Raw genomic sequence first — 24114 nt, forward strand, 5'->3', positions numbered from 1 at the left:
TTGTTTGCAGCTTGTACTTTCCGCTTCATTTCTGCGCATGGAAGCTCAGAAGGTTGAGCGAAAGGGATCACGTTACCGCCGCGTAGCTGTAACCCCAAAGTCGAGGGAACGAAGGCTCGCAGCGGTAAAGAAGCTCGTGTAGAAAAATGTGTGTTACAAAACCCTCGCCGTAGACTGAGGCTCCTCGAACCTCTCCCCGTACAACTCATCCCACTGATGGCTTTTCCATCTGTGCTACTTTTCATCCTGGACGAGCAGAGACTCAGGAAAGGCCCCCGCTCCTCTTTTTCCCCAGAGTGCGCTGGAAACAAGACACACATGCTAGAAATGTCTTCTTTTCTGCTCTCAAATACCCGTTTTTGTCCGATAAAGAGACACGTGAGGGCGATCTCCACTCTGAGCGCCGCTGCTGTTCTCAGGCTCTTATATAAGTTCTCTCTTATACGCACAGTTTGGGGTGGACGTTGTTTATCTGAACGACATCTAGACTCATCTGTTGAAGTGTTTTGTTCCTGTGTTTATCAGACGTTCAATCTCGATACATGCGTCCTGTTTGGTCGAGTGTTTAAACAGTCTGGATCCCGGCGTTTGGCTCTCCCTTGTTTTTCTGCATGTCAGCCACCGAGTCATGTACCGTTACACGCAGCAAACCCAGACACGGTCGCCGTCGTCTCATTATCATGTTCCGTGATTTCAGCCTGCGTACGGTTTTACATCCTCTGCAGTCCAGACTGCCTCGCCGCCTCTGACCACGGTGATTAATGTGGTTTATCTCTGGGAGAAAATAGCAGAGAGACTGATGATTGGTAGTTTTCACTCTGGTGGCATCGGCCCTTCTCCGGCAGCAAAATGCCAATTTGGGAAACCCTACTTTCTCATTATTTGATGTCTAGGTTCCTCTTGGCTGTATATGAGAGGAGTCTGTACCAGCCCATCTGTTGAGCGAGGCAACGTATCCCCCTCCTCCCACCACCACCACCACACACAGCCAGCCAGACTGCGCTCCCTCCCCTCCGCCTGCACTGTCACGTAGCACAAGAATGTGGGTTCGGTCTATGGGAGAGGAAAATGTTTATTTAATCCCTGCAAAAAAGGTCCAAGTGGAAAAAAATCCCTGAGCTGAGTTTTGACAGCCCTCACGCTGCCGGCGAGCTGAAAAGGCCACAGACGAAGTTCTGTTCAGACACCCGGAGGAGTTTTTCTACACGCACAGTTGTCAGCTCTCCATCGGTTTAAAGCACAAAGTAATATTTTAAATACACTCTAAAGTCCTCCGTGTTTCGCTGGTGGACTGATATTCATTTCATACAGTTCAGTGAAAGTAAACTCTTCGTTTACTGAGCACTGCTGCACCGTCAAACAGTTGTGGGTGGATTAAAATTTAGAGAATACATCAGTGATCAGTGTTACTACGCACCTCTCCCTGCTGGTTTTAAAGGGATATTCCGGTGTAAGTTTAATCCATGGTCTAACACACTGAAACTGTGTTAGACTCCCTCTCGAGAGATCAAGTTAGCAGACCGCTAATTTACGGAGTTTTATCAACCTCAGAAACGACCGCATGACAACAATACACTGCAGTAAATGGATCCAAATATAAACCGCCACCAAAAAGCCACAAATAATGCTCAGAACAGCACCAAACTTCAGCAACAGTACAAATAGGGTCTCAGCACATAGTCCGGGGCATCTAACCTCCGCTAGCTTAGCTGGATTTCTATTGTGAAGCTAAAAACAGATTTCAACTCTCCTCCATCAGCTTCCGGGTCGGGGAAGTCCCGACGCGACGATTACCGAGTGCGGTTAGAAATGCTCAATTCCATTCTTTTCCCTGTCCGCTCTCGATAATAACTGTTATAAACTGGCAGGTAAGACACATATGAACTTTGATTGCTTTTCCATGGAGTCATAATCATACATGTTCATCCATGAGCCGCGGAACTCTACTGCACTCGGTAATCGACTCGTCGGGACTTCCCGTCAACAGGAAGCTGCTGCAGAAGAGTGGTAAATTTAGTCAGCTTTTCAGTAGAAATCCAGCTAAGCTAGCGGAGGTTAGATGCCCCGGACTATGTGCTGAGACCCTATTTGTACTGTTGCTGAAGTTTGGTGCTGTTCTGAGCATTATTTGTGGCTTTTTGGTGGCGGTTTATATTTGGATCCATTTACTGCAGTGTATTGTTGTCGTGCGGTCGTTTCTGAGGTTGATAAAACTCCGTAAATTAGCGGTCTGCTAACTTGATCTCTCGAGAGGGAGTCTAACATAGTTTCACGGTGATTTAGACCATGGATTAAATTTACACCAGAATATCCCTTTAAATGATTATTGTGAATGCCCTGAATAATAAATGCAATTAATTAATGCTCCGTTTGTGGTGACAGTTAGCCTGAAGGCATTGTCCATCGTGCTCCAGGCACTTCTGGCTCTGGATTCACTCCCTGACTGTCCCTTCACCGCCCCTGTCGACTCCTGTTCCCCTGGTTGTTCGACTGTGACAGTCGGTGGATTATTATTTGATCACATGTCATACAATGTACAACACGGTGAACCTGGTATTCTGCATCGAACCCATCCTGAGGGAGCAGCAGGCATCCGTCCTCCCCTGGAGACCGACTGCAGTGTCTTTGGTCAAGGAGCTCAAGCGCTGATCTACTCATGTCATCATATCACAGCACAAACAGCCACTTACTTGTGGGGTTTACAGTCATCATTTACCAAATATAGACACTAAAAAAGCATAAAACCGCACACTGGTTCAATGTTACGTGCACAAAGCTCCCGGCTTTAATTACACTTCTGGCGTCACTGTGTGACATGACCGCTCCCTCCGCTTGCTCCGGATTTTTTAGAAACTTCGGTGGGAAATAAAAGAAGGACAGGAGAGATAATATTAAAGACTTCTATTACACAAATTATATATACAGATTTTCAGCGACAAAAGGTGCTGGACGTGCTCTGACATCCCCCCAAATGTTGCCAACCAAGAAGACAAAGACAGGGTTAACACTTAAACATGATGCACCCCAACATAATTTGAAATAAGCTAAAATCATATAGAAATGGTTCACATACAAGGAACACGAGGAGGATCAGTGGAAAGGTTGAGCAGCAGCGTTTATGAAAGTCAACACAAACTGACTTGTTGTGTTCTGTCTGTGCCGTCCTGTGCTGAGGAAGTCTGCGGTCCATGACGACCAAAGAAATGTCACCTTCTTTAACTGCTGCTCACTCCACGTGCGCTCACAATGCTGTGCCTGTGCATTTTTTCCCTTTACTGACACGCCTATATGTGTTGCACGTGTCACCGTGGAAAGGCTTTGATACCTTTTTAAACGGCAGAAATCTGCAGCGCGGCAGCCTGTCAGGGTGTTCAGCATTAACAAGGTGATTAACTGTAAAAATGAATGTTTGAGCAGCCTGGAGAATGTTTACGAGCGGCTGTGGTTGCAGCCTCGAGGGGGGCGGGCAGGGTCTCTGACTGCATGTTATGTAAGACGGGTTAATGTATATGTTGGGCCTGTTTACATTTCATCAGATGGAAGAAGTCACTGTGCAAAACTAGTATGTTCCTCGAACAAACATGCAGAAAATGGTTTAATAATTTTACTTCTCTGATTAAAGGTGCAGTATGTAAGAACAGGCACCTACTGATGTCATTCTCATAACATATCTCCAGTGTCAACGCTAACTGCTGCTAACTGTAGCTGCCATTAGCTATGTAGCTCAGTTAGCAGTGCAGCTAGTGGTTCGGCTTGTGAGTTCAGGATGTCAGGGGCCTGTTGGTGTTTAAACCACAGGGAGCTTTGGACCGGGCTGTTTGGAGCTAGCTGGTTAGCATGCTAACATCAGTAAACATCTCTGTAAGGCGCCGTAGCATCAAAAATAATATTTCTTCAAATTCTGTTGATCATTTTTGAATGTTTCCAAGTCAAATTCTTACATATACAATTTTCTTATCGTATGTGTCCATTTTTTTTTCGTCTACAGAATCTTGATATTCAAGTCGAGGACGTCCGCATTCGGGCCATCCTGTCATCGTACCGGAAGCGGATCCCTGTGACGGAGGGCTACGTCGAGGTCAAGGATGGCGGCAAATGGAAGCAGATCTGTAACAGCGAGTGGAACCAGCTGAACAGCAGAGTCATCTGCGGCATGTTCGGCTTCCCCGGGGAGAGGAAGTACAACGCCAGAGTCTACAAGTGAGTGATAAAGTACTGATCAGAGTAATGATCTGAAACGTTCTGTCCATCAGCTGAAGTCCGATATAAGTCGCCTCCTCTGACAAATATCTGGCTTTCAGCTGTTAAATGCTTCGGTATGTTCACCAGCTGTTTTTGGGCGGAGCAGGTAGCACACACTGGGTTTATCGGACCTTCTTTACCTACAGGCTTGTAAATCTCTGGGGTTTTCATCATTAAGCAGCAAGCAACCTCACACCTTACTTAATGTCCTTTGACCCAAAGGGGGTGTAAAAATATTAATAAGTGAAACTTCAAAGCTGAGCAGATGAGTACTGTGAAGGCACCAAAACATTTAATCCACAGCCTGTGTGTAGACAATGTTCTTTTAAACGAGGCGTCAGGGCCTAAAAAGACTGTGATGTCATAACTATACAGTCACCTCCAGGCAGGACCAATCAGAGCAGACTGGGGGTCCTTAAAGAGACAGGCACGAAAACGGAGCGTTCAGACGGAGGTTGAATAAAGATGCTGCAGAAAATGGAAAGTGTGAGAAAAACAGTTTGTGTTTGAACAGGAAAGCATGTAGACATTTTCTTGCAGGAGCTTAAAATAAGAATATGAACCTAAACAATGAGCGTAATATGGGGCCTTTAAGAATATGTCAACACAATACCACAGTGTGGGCTCCTCCTATAGGACTCTGGGGCCTTTGGGTGCCATGTGGTTGGAAGTCTGGGATCCTCTTGTCTCCTCTACACTTTAAGTAACGCAGCCTCGGTTTGTCCTCCTCATGACTGTCGTCTTCGTGGTTCAGTTTGGCCAAAACAGACGTTTCGTAACAGTAATCCTGCTTCAATTCACAGCAGATATATAACTAAACCCATGTGCTGTAATTCAGGAAGACTGCCACCGTGAGGGGAAATGAGCATTAAACTCGCTGTACTAACCGCAGATCCTTCTGTGTGTGGATTGCACGCTTGACATCACGGACCCGTATACCTTAAAACCCGACCCGCCTCCTGTGTATTCAGCATCAGTGCATTCCGCTCAGCTGTCGTAATGCGTTAGCGTCTGCCGAGGGATCTAAATCTTGATTACATGATGGAGCTTGTATCCCGGGCGGCCCACAGGTTAATCGCGGCGCACCATATAAACTTCCAGCGCTCGAGTTAGCCTTGAATTTACTGTCTGCGTCTGGACTGGAAGTTTCCGGCGCTTTAGGTAACCACAGGCTAGCACGACGGCTCCCTTGACTTTCCATCTACGTGTCAGCCGACTCCCGCTTCAGCCCCATGAAACGTGCAGTGTGTTTTTTTTTCTTTACAGGCTGTCTTTTGTAACAGCGATGACACGGAGCCAAGAGCTGCTGCAGTTTCATAATCCGGAGCTCGCCTCATTCCTGATGCTCCCATGCAGCCTCTAGTGTAGCTTTAGGGCATAAAATGTTGATAAAGCTTGGTCAAGTGCACAAAAAGGTTTTATAATCCAACAATAAGCTTTTTAACGATGCTATTATTAGATTTTATTGGCTTATTTATGTTAATAACATCTTGTAGGGACTTGTGAAGGCCATATTACCTACTAAGTACCATAAATTCCGGACTATTGAGCGCTCCTGAATCTAAAAATGTAGAATGAAAAAAAAAAATGTGTAAGCCGCAAGTGTCCACATCTGCTCTCTGTGTGTTCACCCTGTCTTCAAGAACGTTTTCAAGTTCGGGCCATCTGCTTTAATTACCTCTGAAAGCTTTTGTCGTCTTTTTGCATCGAGTCAGTTCTTCACGCTGCCGCCTCCAACGTCTCTCACCATCGGTTCATTGTTGCCAAGCTCACGTGCAGCAGCTCTACTTCCTTCTTCGACAGCCAGATGGATTTCCTTTAACTTAAAAGCTGCAGTTTTCCATGATGAGGGTGTGTGCATGATGCGCAAAGTGACTGTTCAAAACACAATCAAACTAGCGTCTTCCTCGGCACATTATCGCTTCCACCCGTCTGTCTCGCGCTTGCGCTTCCTGCTAGAGCGCCCCCTGGAGGCCGTCAGGGTTCAAAGCGTGGGAAAAAAGTAGCGGCTTATAGTCCGGAAATTACGGTAATGTTTATTACAAGAACCTTAATATAAAGTGTTACCAACAAGGCGGTGTTGTTAAAAAAAATAGGGTTTTGAGGGATTCACTGACCCTCAACATCCAACTGTTGCAAAACTCCTATTTCGCCTGATGCCAGCTGCTCTCACAACACGTCAAGCTCTTGTGAAAAGCGACCACGACAATGACGGAGACACACTTGATATCAAGCCTCCAACCCAGCTTCTGGTTAGACAGCCAGCTCCCAAATGGATGAGATAATCACCGCGGCTTTAAACCGGTCTTTGGCATAGTTCAAGTTTCAAAACACTGCTGCAGTTGCTTTCTGTTGTAAGTCTGCTGTCTCCACGCGCAAACCAAGAGGACTCAAGTGACTCTGACTCAAAGCTCCGTCAGAGCCACAGAAGACGTTACACAACTGTTTTTTACAGGCAGAGTAGTGATCGTAACAAATAACCTGACATTGGCACGTTAAATCAGTGGAATTCCCCTTTATTACAAGACCCACATTCATTAAATCAACAAGCAGTTGTAGAGTAACATTCACAAACACAACTTGAGTAGAAACTCAACCAGGTTTAGCTTCGGAGCCTCAGGACCAGTTTGTTCAGTACAGACCTGCATCAAGGCCGAGTTTCTCAATTGCATGTGAGGAGATGAGCAGAGTCGGTCCTCTGGCTGCGGTTCTGGTGTTGGGCGGCTTCCAGCCCGGAGCTTCCCACTCAGCGGCCCCCGGAATGAAAAACAAATGCTGCCTGTCCTCCTCTAACCTGTTTTCCTCAGGTACACCTCAGACGTGAGACACAAGGATAGGATGTCGTTCAGCAAATGAGGCTCATTAAATCCATAATAAGGGCGAGTAATAAATGCGGGGGAAGAGATTAGCGGCCCAGCAGGCCTGAAAGAGCGTCATTAACCTCGGTTTGTTCAAGATCACATGGAAGACCGTGAACTCTCCAGCTGTTCGCCAACCTTTCGCTTTAAGTATTAATTATGCAGCAGGCTGATGCCGCTGCCCTTGTCTGGTTTCGTGCCGTCAAGATGAAGCAGTCTGATAAGTTTAGTAATTTCGCTTGATGAATTAATTAATTATAAGATGATTAAACGGCGTTTCATGTGTTTCTGGAGCAGCCGATTGAGAAATTCACCTGCAGATTTTCCATCCCCGTGATGAAACGCCCTTCAGCGAGTTAATGAAATCCTTTCACTTTCTCATCCGCTCACAAACTTCAGCCTGAAGTGAGAAACTGTAGAGATAAGAAGAGATTACAGGCATAATTATACGCGAACCATCGCTTAATTTCACTTTCTTTTTCCGACATGTGGCCTTTAAAGTTGTCCTGCTGATAAAACAGACATGTAGCAACATTAGCTCTGATTTGGAGTTGTGTATCTGATGACCTCACCACTGTATCACTCTCCTTCTTGCTCTGTCAGGGTCTCGACTAAATCCAGAGGGAAATATCTGGGTCTTTAGCGACTAGATGCTCAGCTATATTAGCAAGCTAGCAGCTAACTTTGTCGATCAGCTGTGCGGTTGCAGAGCTATACCTTATATTAGTTAAAAGGTGCTAAACGTAAGAATTTAAGTTGAAACATGTTTTAAATTATTATTTGTGTTGCACCTACTGCCGTTCTTCTGCTACTAGCTTGCTAATAGCTTTAGCAATACATCCGCTTAGCCTTGTGTAGAGTGTGCGCAGGCAGAACCAGAATAACCGCTAACTGCTGCTAACTGTAGCTACTGCTAGACAGTTAGCTTAGTTAGCCATGCAGCCAGCAGTTTAAATCACCGGAGCTGTGTGGGAGGTTACATCGCTAGCACGGGAGCTTTGGACCAGCAGACTATGAGCCAGGGCTAGTTTGTTAGCATGCATCTAAAATTCCTACATATTGTGCCTTTAATGAGACGATGATGAGCTTATTAGACACCACAGTTACTGGATTTTTTTCCTCTTCTGTCAGAGCATTTTTTTTTATTATTGCTGTCAGAATGTCACAAAATGTTCTCCCAATATAACAAAATATGCTTCTAAACCTATTGACTTGATCATTTCACCCACTGCTCATGTACAAATATTGATAAGTGTGGGTTCAACTTGTAGCTCTTCTTGTTAGAGTCTAGAGACGAATAACCTCTCAAAGACTTCATTAATCTCTCTCCTCCATCTGTGCAGGATGTTTGCTCGCAGGAGAAAGCCCACATACTGGGACTATTCTGTCAACTGCACTGGCAACGAGGCCCATTTGTCCAGCTGTAAACTGGGCCAGGCTACAGCGGTGAAGTCCAACGAGACCTGTTCTGGAGGGCTGCCCGTGGTCGTGAGCTGCGTGCCCGGCAGAGCCTTCGCCCCGACGTCCATGACGGGATTCAGGAAGGCCTTCCGACAAGAGGTAACGACCGCAGGGGAAACCGCTCTGGTTTAGTTGATTACTGGGTAAATCGTGATGTTTAGACGAGCTGACAGGCATGATCTTTAAAAAAAAGCCTTGGTGAATTAAAATAATGCATGTCATCATCATGTGTCCAGGGTGTAACCCGCCTCTCACCCAGTGTCAGCTGGGACCGGCTCCAGCACTCTGTGACCCTGGATGAAATGAAATGATCATATAGACTATTCTAGATCTAAAGAATCTAGAATCTAAAATAAAGGCCACAGCAGCAGGAAGATGGTCTGTGGACGGTGTCAACGAACTGAGATGGTAAACAAAGCTGATCAGGAAATAACTGCACTGGTTCATTTCAGTTCACTGGCTCCGACGAGGAGGGAGGGACGTCGCATGTTTTGGTTGGACGTCGTGCCAAAACTGCGCTCGATACAGACCGTCACCCTGTGAAGTGCAGCTGCGTCTGCTTTGGACGTTTGTCGTCCAAATAAATCATCATCACATCGGGGCTTAAAAGATGACACAATGTCGTTAAATACTTGGGACGGGGAAAAGGAAAAACATGGATGTTCAGAGAGCAGCGCCAACATCAGCTAACTTTATTCTCCTCAAACGTTTCTTGAGCACAGAGAGAAGTGACAGCAAGAGAGCTTCACCAGGGCAGTTTTTGTTTAACGCATTAAGAAGTTGAGGAATGTCAAAGAAATGGTGCAAACAAGCCGTTTTGTCCCAGTCTGTAACCGCAGCGACCTCCGAGTCGAGCGAGGAAATGTCACGGTGATTTACGGCACCACGAGGCCGATCTGAATTTCTGTCCGTGTGACTTCATGCACGTTGAAGCTCGCCTGCTCTCTGTCACGTACCGCCGCTGAGTGCAGGGTTGGGAGTGTTGTGGCGAAACATCACATCCCAAATCTTCCAACACGCTTGGAAAGTCTGACTCAAAGAGATCTGATCCTTAAAACAGATATCTACCTTTCAGAAAGGAACTGAACTGAGCAGGACTGCAACACAACAGTACAGTCCGATCATGTCGGGTTCTTATATTCTCTCACTTGTTATATTGATATCCTTCATATTTATCATGTTGTTGGTGTTGCCAGCGTCTTTTTTCCAAACGCTCTGCCTTTTTTGTGCGACCGCTCCGACTGCTTTGTGTTGAAAACCTCTCAACTTTTCAGAAAGGTGCTGGTGCTCTTTTTCTTTTTCCAGATATTCACCATATTTGTTTTTATCTCCTACGAATCATGTCATGCAGCAACACCCTCCTCGCTCTTATGTCCGGATGTCTATCATCATACAGCTGATATTTCAAGATATTGTCTGCATAGAAACAAGACGCACATACATCATTAACTTCACCTCATTGCTACATCGACACGAGCACTTATCCTGCTTTTTTCCACGAATGCAGTTTGACTCTGAGACCTAACACACTTAAAGGGATATTCCGGTGTAAGTTTAATCCATGGTCTAAATCACCGTGAAACTGTGTTAGACTCCCTCTCGAGAGATCAAGTTAGCAGACCGCTAATTTACGGAGTTTTATCAACCTCAGAAACGACCGCACGACAACAATACACTGCAGTAAATGGATCCAAATATAAACCGCCACCAAAAAGCCACAAATAATGCTCAGAACAGCACCAAACTTCAGCAACAGTACAAATAGGGTCTCAGCACATAGTCCGGGGCATCTAACCTCCGCTAGCTTAGCTGGATTTCTATTGTGAAGCTAAAAACAGATTTCAACTCTCCTCCATCAGCTTCCGGGTCGGGGAAGTCCCGACGCGACGATTACCGAGTGCGGTTAGAAATGCTCAATTCCGTTCTTTTCCCTGTCCGCTCTCGATAATAACTGTTATAAACTGGCAGGTAAGACACATATGAACTTTGATTGCTTTTCCATGGAGTCATAATCACACATTTTCATCCATGAGCCGCGGAACTCTACTGCACTCGGTAATCGACTCGTCGGGACTTCCCGTCAACAGGAAGCTGCTGCAGAAGAGTGGTAAATTTAGTCAGCTTTTCAGTAGAAATCCAGCTAAGCTAGCGGAGGTTAGATGCCCCGGACTATGTGCTGAGACCCTATTTGTACTGTTGCTGAAGTTTGGTGCTGTTCTGAGCATTATTTGTGGCTTTTTGGTGGCGGTTTATATTTGGATCCATTTACTGCAGTGTATTGTTGTCGTGCAGTCGTTTCTGAGGTTGATAAAACTCCGTAAATTAGCAGTCTGCTTACTTGATCTCTCGAGAGGGAGTCTAACACAGTTTCACGGTGTGTTAGACCATGGATTAAACTTACACCGGAATATCCCTTTAAAAATATGACATTTGAGTTGCTCCTTTAGGGCTTTGATTGTAAGTAGAAGGATTCTGAAACCAGTCCTGAACAGGAAGCCAACAACAGGGGACACTGCAGAGTTTGGTGCCTCGTTTGAAGCGAGAATATAGTTATTTCTTTATTATTATTCTCATGTGATTCCTGAAGAAACTGGATCCAGCAGCATCTCAGACGATGTGTCACATTTGTGTGATTGTGAACGCCTCTACGTTTAGGATGTACTGGATCAGGACATCTGGGCTTTACCTCGTGAATCCACGTATAGCAGATAGTCGTCGTTACCTCACACCTCCTCGTTTGTCTCAACCACTAATAAGAGAGCTGCATTAACAGCTGGTTCTATAAACATGAAGCCACCCAGTCTGCCGCCTCAGCTTTCTCCTCGCAGTCCAGGTTCCAAACTTTCAGCTGAGTCTGTTATTTCTGAAAAATGTGGTTTTACAATGCCTCCGTTTCCCCCCCCCCCCCCCCGTCTTCAGCAACCGTTGGTCCGTCTCCGCGGTGGGGCCATCGTAGGCGAGGGCAGAGTGGAGGTGTTGAAAAACGGAGAGTGGGGCACCATATGTGACGACCACTGGAGCCTGCTGTCTGCCACCGTAGTGTGTCGAGAGCTGGGCTTCGGCACGGCCAAGGAAGCCCTGTCTGGAGGTCGCCTGGGACAAGGTATGTGGGTTTTTTTCTTTTTACATTTTCACTGTTATTTGTGTAAGAGCTGACTCTTTTTCCAGACGCTCCCCTCCTGCACATTCAATACTCATAAGGGGATATTGTAAGGATTTTTAAGGACCTTTTGAATGAATTTAAAGAAGCCTAATCTTAGGGAGAGTGTAATGCAACCAATGAGAGAGAAGAGCATGAAGAAAATGACTGTGAGCGGCACACTCATGTACAGAAAGCCCTTAAATCCAGCCTGGACTGAGAGCGCAGTAGATCTGACACAGTCCCGTGCCAGCGAGCTCAGAATGACAGTCTTTAGAGTTGGAACAACCGTCCGTGTATATTGCCTACATGCCCCGGGATAGAAGGTTATTACTGTGCAGCAAAACCACATAACCCAAATACTTCAGGCAGTAATTCCATCCTTTAAGTCAGCGCTTCATACCAGCCACTATCTGCCTCTGAGCACTGAGTATCATGAACTCACAGACCTGATGGGAGGAAGAAGCTTCTGCTCAGCGGAACTGAATGACTTACATTGTGTCGGTGAATCTGCTCCTGAGCCGGCAAAGGATGAGGTCAGATATCTTTCTGCGGGGATATAGCCGATGATGATTCCTTCAATTTGGAAGTTAACTCTTGCAGGGCGAGGCTCAGCTGCAGTGTATCTACAGTATCTGTGTGAAACTCAAACCTTTCTGCTCAGATGCTGTGACGTGAGATGACTTTGCAGCGGGTGATACCCGCGGTCGGAGGCACTTTTGTTTCCAGGTTGTCCGTCCATCGTGATATCTCTCAAGGACGGCTGGCGGAGTTCCTTCACGTCACTGTGACCTCACAAAACCATTTTCAACCTCACCGTTATTCAATTGTGACGTTGTCTAACAGGATGAAGCGGTGAGGAGGTGACATGAGGTTAGCGTTATCACCACTCTCTCCTCCTCACCCTGAGCCGTCTCACTTTATGCTCTCCGATGATGAGTTTCCTCCCAGACTGCAGGATCAGGGTTATATCACCGACTGCGTGGAGAGTTTTACAGCGGGTTTGGAAGCTGAACCCTTCACCCAATTAAATATTCCACTGACCCACTTCTGAATTACACACTACTGCATATATCTGCTCTGTGTCGGACAGTGTTTTAAAGCCCGGCTCACCTGTTATCAGGAAAAACTATAAAAGTGACTTTGGTATAAACAGCGCGGTGCTCCTGAACTAACAGGGACATTCTGGACATTGTTGCACATTCCAGTAACATTAGACATGGAAAAGGTTGAACTGGAGGGATTGTTGCCGTTCTAAAATCAATTTTCCATCATGACTCCTCATCAGTGGCACCCGATCCTGCATGGAAAATTAAAAAAAACAACTCAGCTTCTAGCATGCTAGCTGTTTCCCCCTGCTTCAAGTCTTTATGATAAGCTAAGCTAATGAGTTTCTTTGGTGTCTGTGTTCCAGGTATGGGCCCGGTGCACATGAACGAGGTGCAGTGCTCCGGGTTTGAGAAGTCCATCACAGAGTGCTTCTTCAACAAGGAGGCTCTGGGCTGCAGCCACGAGGAGGACGCAGCCGTGAGGTGTAACGTTCCCGCCATGGGCTTCCAGGAGTCGGTGAGGCTCGAACAAACACTGCAGCAAACACGGAACATTATTCTGTAGATGTCTATATGCTATATGTGTTAGCCTTTAAGCTGCTGCGTAGATGTCCAGTATGCTGCATCCTTATCTTGACCTAGGTTAAAAGAAAAATGAAGAATGTTAAAAAACGTGCACATTTGTGTGGAAGTCAACTCATCCGTTGTGTTTTTCCTGCCTGTAGCTGCGTCTGAGCGGAGGTCGTAACCCGTACGAGGGCCGCGTGGAGGTGCTGATGGAGAGGAACGGTTCTCTGGTGTGGGGGACCGTGTGCAGCGATGGCTGGGGGACCATGGAGGCCATGGTGGTCTGTAGACAGCTGGGACTCGGCTTCGCTAGCAACGCTTTCCAGGTACGAGTCCCGGCAGCCGGAGGGTGGAAATCTGTTGGTTTTATCAGTTAACCTGTTACCAGTTTTAGTCCTCTGAGGTTCAAGGACTCTGAGATGACACGCAGCCAAACTAGAGAGGTTAGGGTGCTGTTATACAGCGGGTGACTGTGAGGGATACAAACAACAAAAAGCAGAGAACAGAGAGAAAGAATCAGTGAATCCTCTGTTCTTCTGCTCTGACTGAAGTCCATCTGTTTCTGTGGAGAAGACGCTGATGTGACAGCTGATCTCTGGATACACGGAGGGTCACTGCTATCTGCCATCTCTGCTAAAAGAACGAGCCAGAGAGAAACTCCTCCAAGTGTCTAAAGCCAGCGTCTGGTACAGCGATGATGTCTGATTCATTTCAGACTCTTTGAAGGGATCCTTCTTTTCTCTCCTTCTCTGGTGGAGCTCAGCTTCCTCTCTACATTCCCTCCTACGTCAGCGTCCTGTCTCCTATTAGGTTAATGACTGCTGACATCAATTAATAGCCTGTCTTAATTAGCAGCCAGGCAGCTGGGACCTCTGGTGTGGATTAAGATCTTTTGTAACAGCTTTTTATTGTCACACGGCGCTGAGTTACAGACGTACTCTGGCTTTTTCTTTGTTTAGTTTCCAATCAGCCAGACACGGCGAGGTGTTTGTGTTCAGCTTCCTGTGTGGTTTTTATTCCCATCCAGAAGTTTGTGAGATCGTTTAAAAATTTCCATCAAGGCTCATTTAAGTTTGGAGGCATCTGTAAAAGTATATACTGCATAGAGTGTTAATGAGACTGCGACAGGAGTTGGACCGGTTCGATCGTCGCTGTTAAAGGGATATTCCGGTGTAAGTTTAATCCATGGTCTAAATCACAGTGAAACTGTGTTAGACTCCCTCTCGAGAGATCAAGTTAGCAGACCGCTAATTTACGGAGTTTTATCAACCTCAGAAACGACCGCACGACAACAATACACTGCAGTAAATGGATCCAAATATAAACCACCACCAAAAAGCCACAAATAATGCTCAGAACAGCACCAAACTTCAGCAACAGTACAAATAGGGTCTCAGCACATAGTCCGGGGCATCTAACCTCCGCTAGCTTAGCTGGATTTCTATTGTGGAGCTAAAAACAGACTTCAACTCTCCTCCATCAGCTTCCGGGTCGGGGAAGTCCCGACGCGACGATTACCGAGTGCGGTTAGAAATGCTCAATTCTGTTCTTTTCCCTGTCCGCTCTCGATAATAACTGTTATAAACTGGCAGGTAAGACACATATGAACTTTGATTGCTTTTCCATGGAGTCATAATCATACATTTTCATCCATGAGCCACGGAACTCTACTGCACTCGGTAATCGACTCGTCGGGACTTCCCGTCAACAGGAAGCTGCTGCAGAAGAGTGGTAAATTTAGTCAGCTTTCAAGTAGAAATCCAGCTAAGCTAGCGGAGGTTAGATGCCCCGGACTATGTGCTGAGACCCTATTTGTACTGTTGCTGAAGTTTGGTGCTGTTCTGAGCATTATTTGTGGCTTTTTGGTGGCGGTTTATATTTGGATCCATTTACTGCAGTGTATTGTTGTCGTGCGGTCGTTTCTGAGGTTGATAAAAGTCCGTAAATTAGCGGCCTGCTAACTTGATCTCTCGAGAGGGAGTCTGACACAGTTTCACAGTGATTTAGACCATGGATTAAACTTACACCGGGATATCCCCTTTAAAAAACAGATTAGTACCTGCCTGCTCATCGCTGCTTCCAGTTTCAAATGAATGATTTCCTTTAAATATCGTCAGCCAGATACTTCTGCAGCCTCCCACGAGGACTGAAGACAAAGGGAGGATCGGGTGTTTCCAGCACTTCCTGATAACAGTAACAGAAGGAGTGCGAGGCGACCGAGGAGCTTTATGAGTGGAAATTGTAAAATAATGGTTTGTGTGTGATTATAGGATGTCAGGTTGAGCGGGAGGCAGGAATGTGAAGGACTGTGTGTTGTTAGAACGGTGGAGTATGTTCCATCATGCAGCTCCATTACACAATAATATATTCAAGACATGGGAACATTAGTGCACAGCCCACGCACAACATGATCAATAGTCCATCCATGATGCTGTGCGTTGATAGGCTGCGCCCTCTGCTGGTCAGAGTGGAGAATCACCTTTCCAAGACATTTAATGGGAAGGCGTTGGGTTTACTCTCAGACACTTTTGCAGGTTGTTTCTCATCATTTCAGCGTCCAATCTGTATTCTAATAATCAATTTTGCTGGTAAATTAGTGGAGGATAGAAGCTGTGCTGCAGGCTGATGAAGAGTCGACTGGTGGAAATGTTTTCCAGCTGTTGATATGCTTATAAATGTTGAATGAAATCCTCCTGAATTCAAGATAAAAAACAGGAGTAAAAGGTGCATTTCCCTCAAGTTTTAAGTGACTTAAGTTTTATTTTTTATCAGTTCTACAGAACATACGTAATATGTAATCAGTCTAGATGTCAGCAGTGAACCGCGGGTCGTGTTTTGCAACAGGAGACGTGGTATTGGCCGGGAGAGGTGAGCGCAGACGCTGTGGTGATGAGCGGCGTCCGCTGTTCTGGTACCGAGATGTCTCTGTCCCACTGCCTGCACCACGGAGACCACCTCACCTGCGCCAAAGGAGGCGGACGCAACGCTGCCGGGGTCTCCTGCTCTGAGAGTAAGACACTTCACTGCTGCCTCTTTAAGATCCTGAGAGTGGTACGGTCATGAATGAACGATGAAAGAAAAGAAGTTGCTGTTGTTTTGATTTTAATTATACTTTAACTCGAGCTTTTGTAATTGAATTATTTCTGGGGAGGCACTGGAGGATCACCAGAGGGTTCTGGAAGCCTGAAACAGAAACTGCTTATTTACTTGACACACACGGAGGGCTGCCGATGACAGAGACGTTCTGTTTGAGTCTATAAATGTTTTCTCTCCGTCCTCCTTTTCTCCACAGCGGCTCCCGACCTGGTGCTGAACCCTCAGGTGGTGGAGCAGACCACCTACATGGAGGACCGGCCCATGTTCATGCTGCAGTGCGCGTACGAGGAGAACTGCCTGTCCTCCACCTCCAACCAGGCGCCTGCCAACTCCTACCGCCGCCTGCTGCGCTTCTCCTCCCAGATCCACAACAACGGACAGTCCGACTTCCGGCCCAAAGCTGGCAGACACTCCTGGGTGTGGCACGACTGTCACAGGTCAGGACTCTTTAACACATCCTCTGGTTTCATCACCTTCATATAATAATAACATAAATCACCCGCTGTGGAGACTTCCTGTCTTGGGCCGTGCATGAACCACGCCAGGTTGTCATGTTTCCAGTCAGGATGCTTTCTATCGCTCCTCTGCAGTTATGTGCACAAGGGGGGGGGGGGGGGGGGGGTCAAGGGGGACAGTCGCCTCCCCTAGTGGCCCAATTGTTGAAAAATGCGCGCTAAAGTGCCCTCCTGGGAACCAAAACGTGTGCCAAAGTGCCCTCTTGGTTGGCAAAACACACTAAACTGCCCCCTTGGCTGGTTAAAACATGATAAACTGCCCTCTAGGGAGCCAAAACATGCTAAAGTGCCCTCTTGGGAACCAAAACGTGCGCTAAAGTGCCATCTTGGGAGCCAAAACGCATGCTAAAGTGCCCTCTTGGGAGCCAAAATGCATGCTAAAGTGCCCTCTTGGGAACCAAAACGTGTGCCAAAGTGCCCTCTTGGTTGGCAAAACACACTAAACTGCCCCCTTGGCTGGTTAAAACAGGATAAACTGCTCTCTTGGGAGCAAAAACACACACTAAAGTGCCCTCTTGGGAGCCAAAACGCGCGCTGAAGTGCCCTCTTGGGAGCCAAAATGCGCGCTAAAGTGTCCTCATGGGAGCCAAAACACGTGCTTAAGTGCCCTCTTGGGAGCCAAAATGCGCGCTAAAGTGCCCTTCTTGGGAGCCGAAACGCGCGCTAAAGTGCCCTCTTGGGAGCCAAAATGCGTGCTAAAGTGCCCTTCTTTTCGCCCCTGCCCTTCAAAAAGTATGTGCACGCCACTGCTCCTCTTTGAAAGTTTACTCGTCTCTGGAAGTGAACCTTCTGAAGTTTCCCTCAGAAGTGGAGTTTTTAACCTTTATAGCCATCGATACGTCTCGTCAAGTGCTGCACGGATGCTGTTTGAACTGATAAATACTCAAACTTAAATAAACTATTTAAATGAAACTTTGTCAGTGATAGAAAAAGGTAAAATATTTAAATGTAGTCACTTAAACACACAGCACGAATTAAGAAAAACTTCCATAATGAGCATGTTGATGCCGGATGTGGCAGGCAGAATTATTGCAGATTAATATCTTTAGAAATTATGTAATTTATCACACAATAGCTCTCTTAATCACAGACGGAGAGTTTGTGGTCACCTCGTGCATATTCTCAGAAACATGAATCACAATTTAATCAGGAAGAATAAAGTCATTAACGTGTTTTTTAATAAACAGATGTATAAGTTAGTCTGCACGAGAGGTTGTTTTTGATCACTTTACATCTTAATCGCGGGTGTAGTCCTTTCTGCTCGGCACGCTCGCGGTCACATTACAGCTCGTTTCAGAGGTCAAGAAACCAGCGTGACAGGCTGACATATCTCAGTGAATCATAACTGACCACAGCATGAAATGTTTTCTGGCTTCTCTTGCACAACAGATGCTTCAGTGATGATTGGATCTCATTATGTGTGTGATTTTCCAGTGCAGCGCTACACCTCCGCTCCTAATTGAAGAACACGTATGAATGATTGCGAAATCTTAAACACCGATGACTCGGCCCTCTCGTGGATCGGTTCTGGAGCGCGTCCCGCTGCCCTGTAATTGTCTGTGAGAGCTAAATTTACTGCAGAAAGTCCCACATTTCTGTGGTCCCTGTGTTGGCCCGGAGGAACCGAGCGCTGCTGGCAGCTTCACTCCGGCTACCAGCTTTCAACATGTCAAACCTTTTGGTACCTTCGACAAGCGTGTCGGGCCAAAACAAGCTATTTAAAAAGAAGTTGTGGGTTACAGGCAGCCGTTTGCGGTTCGAGGCCAGAGCGACAGTCGACAGCAAGAAGTGCGATTCTTGTACTTTTTGGCTGGTGTTGTAAAAGTGCGTCTGTGTCTCTGTGTGTTAGACATTATCACAGCATGGAGGTGTTCACCATCTACGACCTGTTCAGCCTGAACGGAACCAAAGTGGCAGAAGGACACAAAGCAAGTTTCTGCCTGGAGGACTCGGAGTGTGACGAGGGTGAGGACCAACTTTTACTTTTCAGAAGCAGCCGGCAGAAATACACTTTTTTAAGATAATCAATACCAGAATAGTCTTTTCATTGTCTCATCAGGAATAAACCAGAGATCACTGATTTCTGACCTGTAAATCTGCCTTAAAATAAGCAGCAAAAGAACAAATCTATCTAAGATAAATGTTCCTGTCCAGTTTTTGTCCTCCTCTGGCGCCACCAGCAGGCCGAGCGAGGCATTAAACACACATCGAACCATCAGAATGACTTTGAAGATGTTAATTAAGAATCTGAAGTATTGCAAAGTGATGTAATGTGGAAGCTTCTCTCAGATCTGAGGAGGATTCTGCCGTCTTTCAGCTCTTTGTTTTGGAAAGACCAACTACAGAGTCTGTGAGTGAATGTTGGACTCACTGTGTCATGTTTTATTGCAGGCATTGAGAAGAGGTACGAATGTGCAAACTTCGGGGAGCAGGGCATCACTGTGGGCTGCTGGGATACCTACAGACACGACATCGACTGCCAGTGGATCGACATCACTGAGCTCAAACCTGGAGATTACATTTTTCAGGTAATGTTTCACATGTTTTCCACAGGAACTGTTTGGGTTTTTTTTTTTTCATGTGTCAATACAAGTGATTTTGTTTTTTAATTTGCCTCGACACATCAAAAAATTTGAATGAATTTTTTTAGCAGTGTAAGAAAAAAATCATGATATAAAAAAAATAAGAATTGCAAGACAGTTTTTTTTCAGTGTGTCAAGATGCATCTGTTATGTATGGAAGCCCCGAGGAGCCAGTGAGACACAGAATTAATAAATTCCACTTTTCGACACATGGAAAAAAAGTTTTCTAGTGAACATGTTTATTTAACAGAAACAGTGAAAGAGAAAAAAAAAATTAATGTGTTGGACCGAGTGAAAAAAAAAAGTTTTCACAAGAACATAAATTAGTTTCCAACAGAACAGACAAGTGATTTTTTTTTCATGAGAAATTTTTTTTCAGGTGTGGACAATAAAAAAAAATTCTGAATAAAAAAAAATTCACTTGTCTTGTCACAATTTTTTTTTTTTTGACTTTTCAAAAAATAAATGAACAGTAACAGTGTTCATGTTTTGAACTGAGCAAAAAATAAAACAATTAATATTGTGAATTAATAAAATTCACAAGAAGTTTTGTTCATGTTTCGGGCCAAGTGAATTTTTTTTTTCCATGAAACAGTGAAACAAAAGAAATCATGATGGGTGGAAAAAACTGTTTTCACAAGAACACAGAATATAAATGATATATAAATACATTATTTTCCATGTGTCAAACATAGTGAAGAAAAAAATCCTGAAATAAAAAAAATGTATGTGTTCAGTGAACACGTTTTTTTCAGGAGACTTTTTTTTTCCAGTGAAAAAAATAATTAAAAGAAATTTTTTTTTTTTTCATTTTTGGCCAAATGAATTTTCCTTTTTTTCTTTTTTTTTCAGGAGAAGAATCTTTTGTGTCGAGAAAAAAAAAATATCACTTTTTCAATTTATATTTTTTTCTGTGTGTTGAATCAGTATTTCCTCAGTCAGCACTGCGTCATCATCACATTCGCTCTCTCGACGTCCAAACAAAAACACAGGAGGACGTAGAAAATGTTTATTTCTGGCACAGAAATTAGTTTGTGACAAACACCTCCCTGTGTTTACAGCGATCACACTTCAGAATTATTCATTGAGGTGGAGTTCTGGTGAACTCGGTTCCACACACACAAAAATCTCAGGAATGTACATTTTTTTCGTGCTTGACACATGAAAAAAAAAATCTTTTGAAAATGTTTTTTTGTATTATTTTTGTTATTGAGCAGATCTTGAAAGCCTTTGTCTTCCACAGACTTTATTTCAGGAACTTCACTAGAAACCGAAGATGCAAACAAATGATTTCTTTAGTTTTAGCCCACAGCTCGTTCCTGCAGCACTCATGTTCTCTCTCTTCTTCTCTCTCTCTCTCAGATAATAATCAATCCAAACTATGAAGTACCTGAGTCAGACTACTCCAACAACATCATGAAATGCAGATGTCGATACGACGGCCATCGCGTGTGGATGTACAGCTGCCACAACGGTAAGACCCTGCAGCCGTTTGACGTCTACTGCCCTCCATGCTCTCGTATCATCTGCTGTACATTCTAATATTTATGATAACCGCCATGAGAGACAATAACAAACGCTGAGTCATTATCTAGTGCTGCTGTCAGGGCAGAGACCTCCTCCATGTATCAGTGAATCTGCAGCGACAGTGTGTGGGATGTAACTCTGCCTGTCTCTGCTAGGTGGCTCGTTAAGCACTGAAACAGAGCAGACGTTCCCCGGCCTCCTCAACAACCAGGTGACCCACAGGTAAAGACAGAGCCGAGGAGAGGAGTCAACTGGCCGTCACCCCTCCGGCAGGGAGGCCGTCTGCAGCCCCTGGACTCCTCCAGCCCATCCCAGCCCTGGTCCAAACCATCTTTTCATGTTCTCCCTCGGCCACGAGGCAGCAGCGTCCTCTGACCCTCCACCTTCCTTTCTCCCCCTCAGCAGAAAAGAATATTTGATTCCCCCTCAGGTCCAAACAGACGCAGCTGCAGCCTCAACAACACCTCCAACCTCCAGCGGTTCTGATCAAGAGAACGGTGACGCTCTCTGTGTGCCCTGTGACTTCTTCTCTGTCTTCTTTCTTTTTGGAACGAGTGATGAAATAAACTTGCCGGGAAGACGCAGCGTTTGGAGAATGTCATCAAGAACGGCTTCTCTTTGAAGCGCGGCGCTTCAACGGAACTCTGCTGTTGAGAGTGTCGGGTCGCCCGAGGGGCCGAGAGGAATCACCAGGAACGCCAGCAGCGAGTTTCATCAAGTGTCTTCTACACACTCGAGTCCACACATACTGAGGTTATGTCATGTTAGCGGGGCGAACTGAGTTTCTTCTGCATGTCTGAAGGCACGACTGTCACATCTTCACTGAGGAGTTCAAGCTGTGGCACAAGAAAGGCCTCGAAACACACAGAGCGCTTCCATCACCAGCGACAAGCGCTCAGTGTCTGATTCTCTCGACGGCCCGGTTTAAACCCGGTATTACAGATGCATCCTGGGTGATCCGATCACATGTAGACAGCTCTAAGTACAGTCGACTATCTAGACGACAGGCCACATTCTATTAGCGGCTGGCACGCACGTGTCTTCGTTAACCGAATCCACCGTGAAACAAGATGAAGAAGAAAAAGCCACAGCGACGAGCAGAGCGGATTACACGCTGTCTGATTTCCTTTCGCCTCACTGTAATGAAAATTACATGTCTGGGCTCCTTCGTGTTAGCAGCAGATGCTTGTTTCTACTGTTCACCGCTGGATGAGTAACATCACCAGACTCCCTCTAAAAAATCACACAATTCTGAGAGTCGCCGAGTAACGAGAAAAGAGTAAACGTTTGGAAAATGTCGACAGCAGATTCTCAATCATAACTGCCTTTTTGTAAATTTGGCTTTAAATTCAACACATTAAGTTGTTTCTTTCCTTGTAAAAAAATTAAATAAAAGTACCATCTTCTTGCAGCATCGCTGTACCGGCCTGTCTGCCTCCGTGTCTAAAGTGTGTCATGCAAACTTTTACTTACTCGTTTCTTGACACTATCTTACCGATTACATTGAATTTATAAAAGAAGACAACAGTTCATTAATTCTAAACATGTAAATAAGAATTAAGACCGGCTACTTCTCCAGACTCCCTTAAAAAACTGCATAATTTTGTGAGTCGTTGCGTTTGGAGAAACTTCACAACATGACATTTTCCTATGATGCATTCTTAGATATTTGGGGCGTCCTTCTTGTGAATTCTGCAAATGTTCTACAGCAAGTTTGTTCTTCCTTTGTGTGAAAAACATCGTGTCCGTTCATCCCAGTGATGCATGTGGAAGTGAAATCCAGTCCCAGGCCGACTCACGTAGAACTGTCCGTCTCTCTCGGATCACCCATGATGCATGTTAACGGCCGAGCTCACGACTAATCCGCCAAGTGCCTCCAAGTTATGTAAAGCTTTTTGTTTGTTTAATGACTGGAGCATATATTCTCTGAAATATACATGTAGTGCATCTGAACACTAGTTGTACTACGATCCTTTTGTGGGCATTTGTGTTGCAAAGTGTGTCGGAGGTAATCTCAGTCAGTCCGGTAGAAACGTACTGATCATCTTCATCTAAGAGCTGTTAGTCTCGTCTTTGTTGAGTCAGCTTCTTCAGACTGACTGAGATCGACTACAGCTCGCAGACATTGTCTCGTTGTTCTGATATATTCATGATGTAGCAATATTTTTTTTTGCTTTCCAAGCTTTTACGTGACCTCACATTTCTCCTCCTCTAAACGTCATCCTGTTAATTAACCCACTGCCGGATGATTTCCACAGTCACGACGCTCCAACGTGAGCATGTTGCAGATGTTCTGCAGCTTCCTCTGCAGAAAGAATCAACCATCGAGAGGTTTTCTGGCTTCGAGACGACGCCCCTGTCTTAACTTTGAGTTTTTTTGTTTTTGAAGGCTCACAAACGGCCTCTCTCTCTCTCTCTGTCACAGATATATTGATTTTTCTACTCAACACATGAATAACTGAGTGTTATTGAAGTTTATTGTTACAGTTTTATTCCTCATTTACAAAAAAAAAAAAATCCATTATGTACAATAACTTGTGTGAATCTTATTTTATAATGGTGCTATCAAGCTGGTCCTCTGTTTTCTGAGGGTACAGTACATGTTGAACAGCTACATTATGTATACTAACAGTATACTTGAACTGAGCGTTACGAAACAATGTGCTTTGTGTGTTAAGCTATAATAAAGGTCTGAGTTACGGAGCAGCCGCGTCTCTTGTCCGTCTCGTTTTATTGCCGCTCAGCGTCTTGATGTCGTTCCTCTCTCACACAGTCACGGGACGCTTCCTCAGCTACAGAGCTACAACACATTCAGATTCAGCGGGCGGCTTCAGCTCACCACACCGCCGTCAGCTGTGTGTGTGTGTGTCTGTCTGCTGAAAGATTCTCTTTCTTGTCGCAGCAAATTTCCTCCCGAAGCCTTTTGCCTTTCTCTCCCCACGTCTCTTTTCCTGAGGCGGGAGAAACAGTGTGTTGCATTCAGGCTGCAACCTCAATCAGCTGTCGGATTCTGTGCAGGTTCCTTTAATCTTAATGGTTGAAAAGATTGTCCTGCAGAATGAGTTATTAGAGGACCTG

General features: G+C 45.3%; 1 protein-coding gene across 2 annotated transcripts in view; it reads left to right on the top strand.

The window, feature by feature from the left end:
- The window catches only part of loxl2b (lysyl oxidase-like 2b), a 34184-nt gene extending 10432 nt beyond the window's left edge, over nt 1-23752 (top strand). For both annotated transcript variants that reach the window (XM_030418112.1, XM_030418113.1), the window contains exons 4-14: nt 3989-4200; nt 8444-8660; nt 11481-11664; nt 13115-13266; nt 13475-13642; nt 16161-16326; nt 16609-16849; nt 18777-18892; nt 19319-19455; nt 20872-20983; nt 21192-23752. In XM_030418112.1, coding sequence (XP_030273972.1) covers nt 3989-4200; nt 8444-8660; nt 11481-11664; nt 13115-13266; nt 13475-13642; nt 16161-16326; nt 16609-16849; nt 18777-18892; nt 19319-19455; nt 20872-20983; nt 21192-21262 — 1776 coding nt within the window. In that variant the 3' untranslated portion in view covers nt 21263-23752. The remainder of the gene's footprint in view (nt 1-3988; nt 4201-8443; nt 8661-11480; nt 11665-13114; nt 13267-13474; nt 13643-16160; nt 16327-16608; nt 16850-18776; nt 18893-19318; nt 19456-20871; nt 20984-21191) is intronic.
- Nucleotides 23753-24114: the final 362 nt, after the last annotated feature.

Source organism: Sparus aurata, chromosome 5 (genome assembly GCF_900880675.1).
Source record: "Sparus aurata chromosome 5, fSpaAur1.1, whole genome shotgun sequence".
NCBI lineage: Eukaryota > Metazoa > Chordata > Actinopteri > Spariformes > Sparidae > Sparus > Sparus aurata.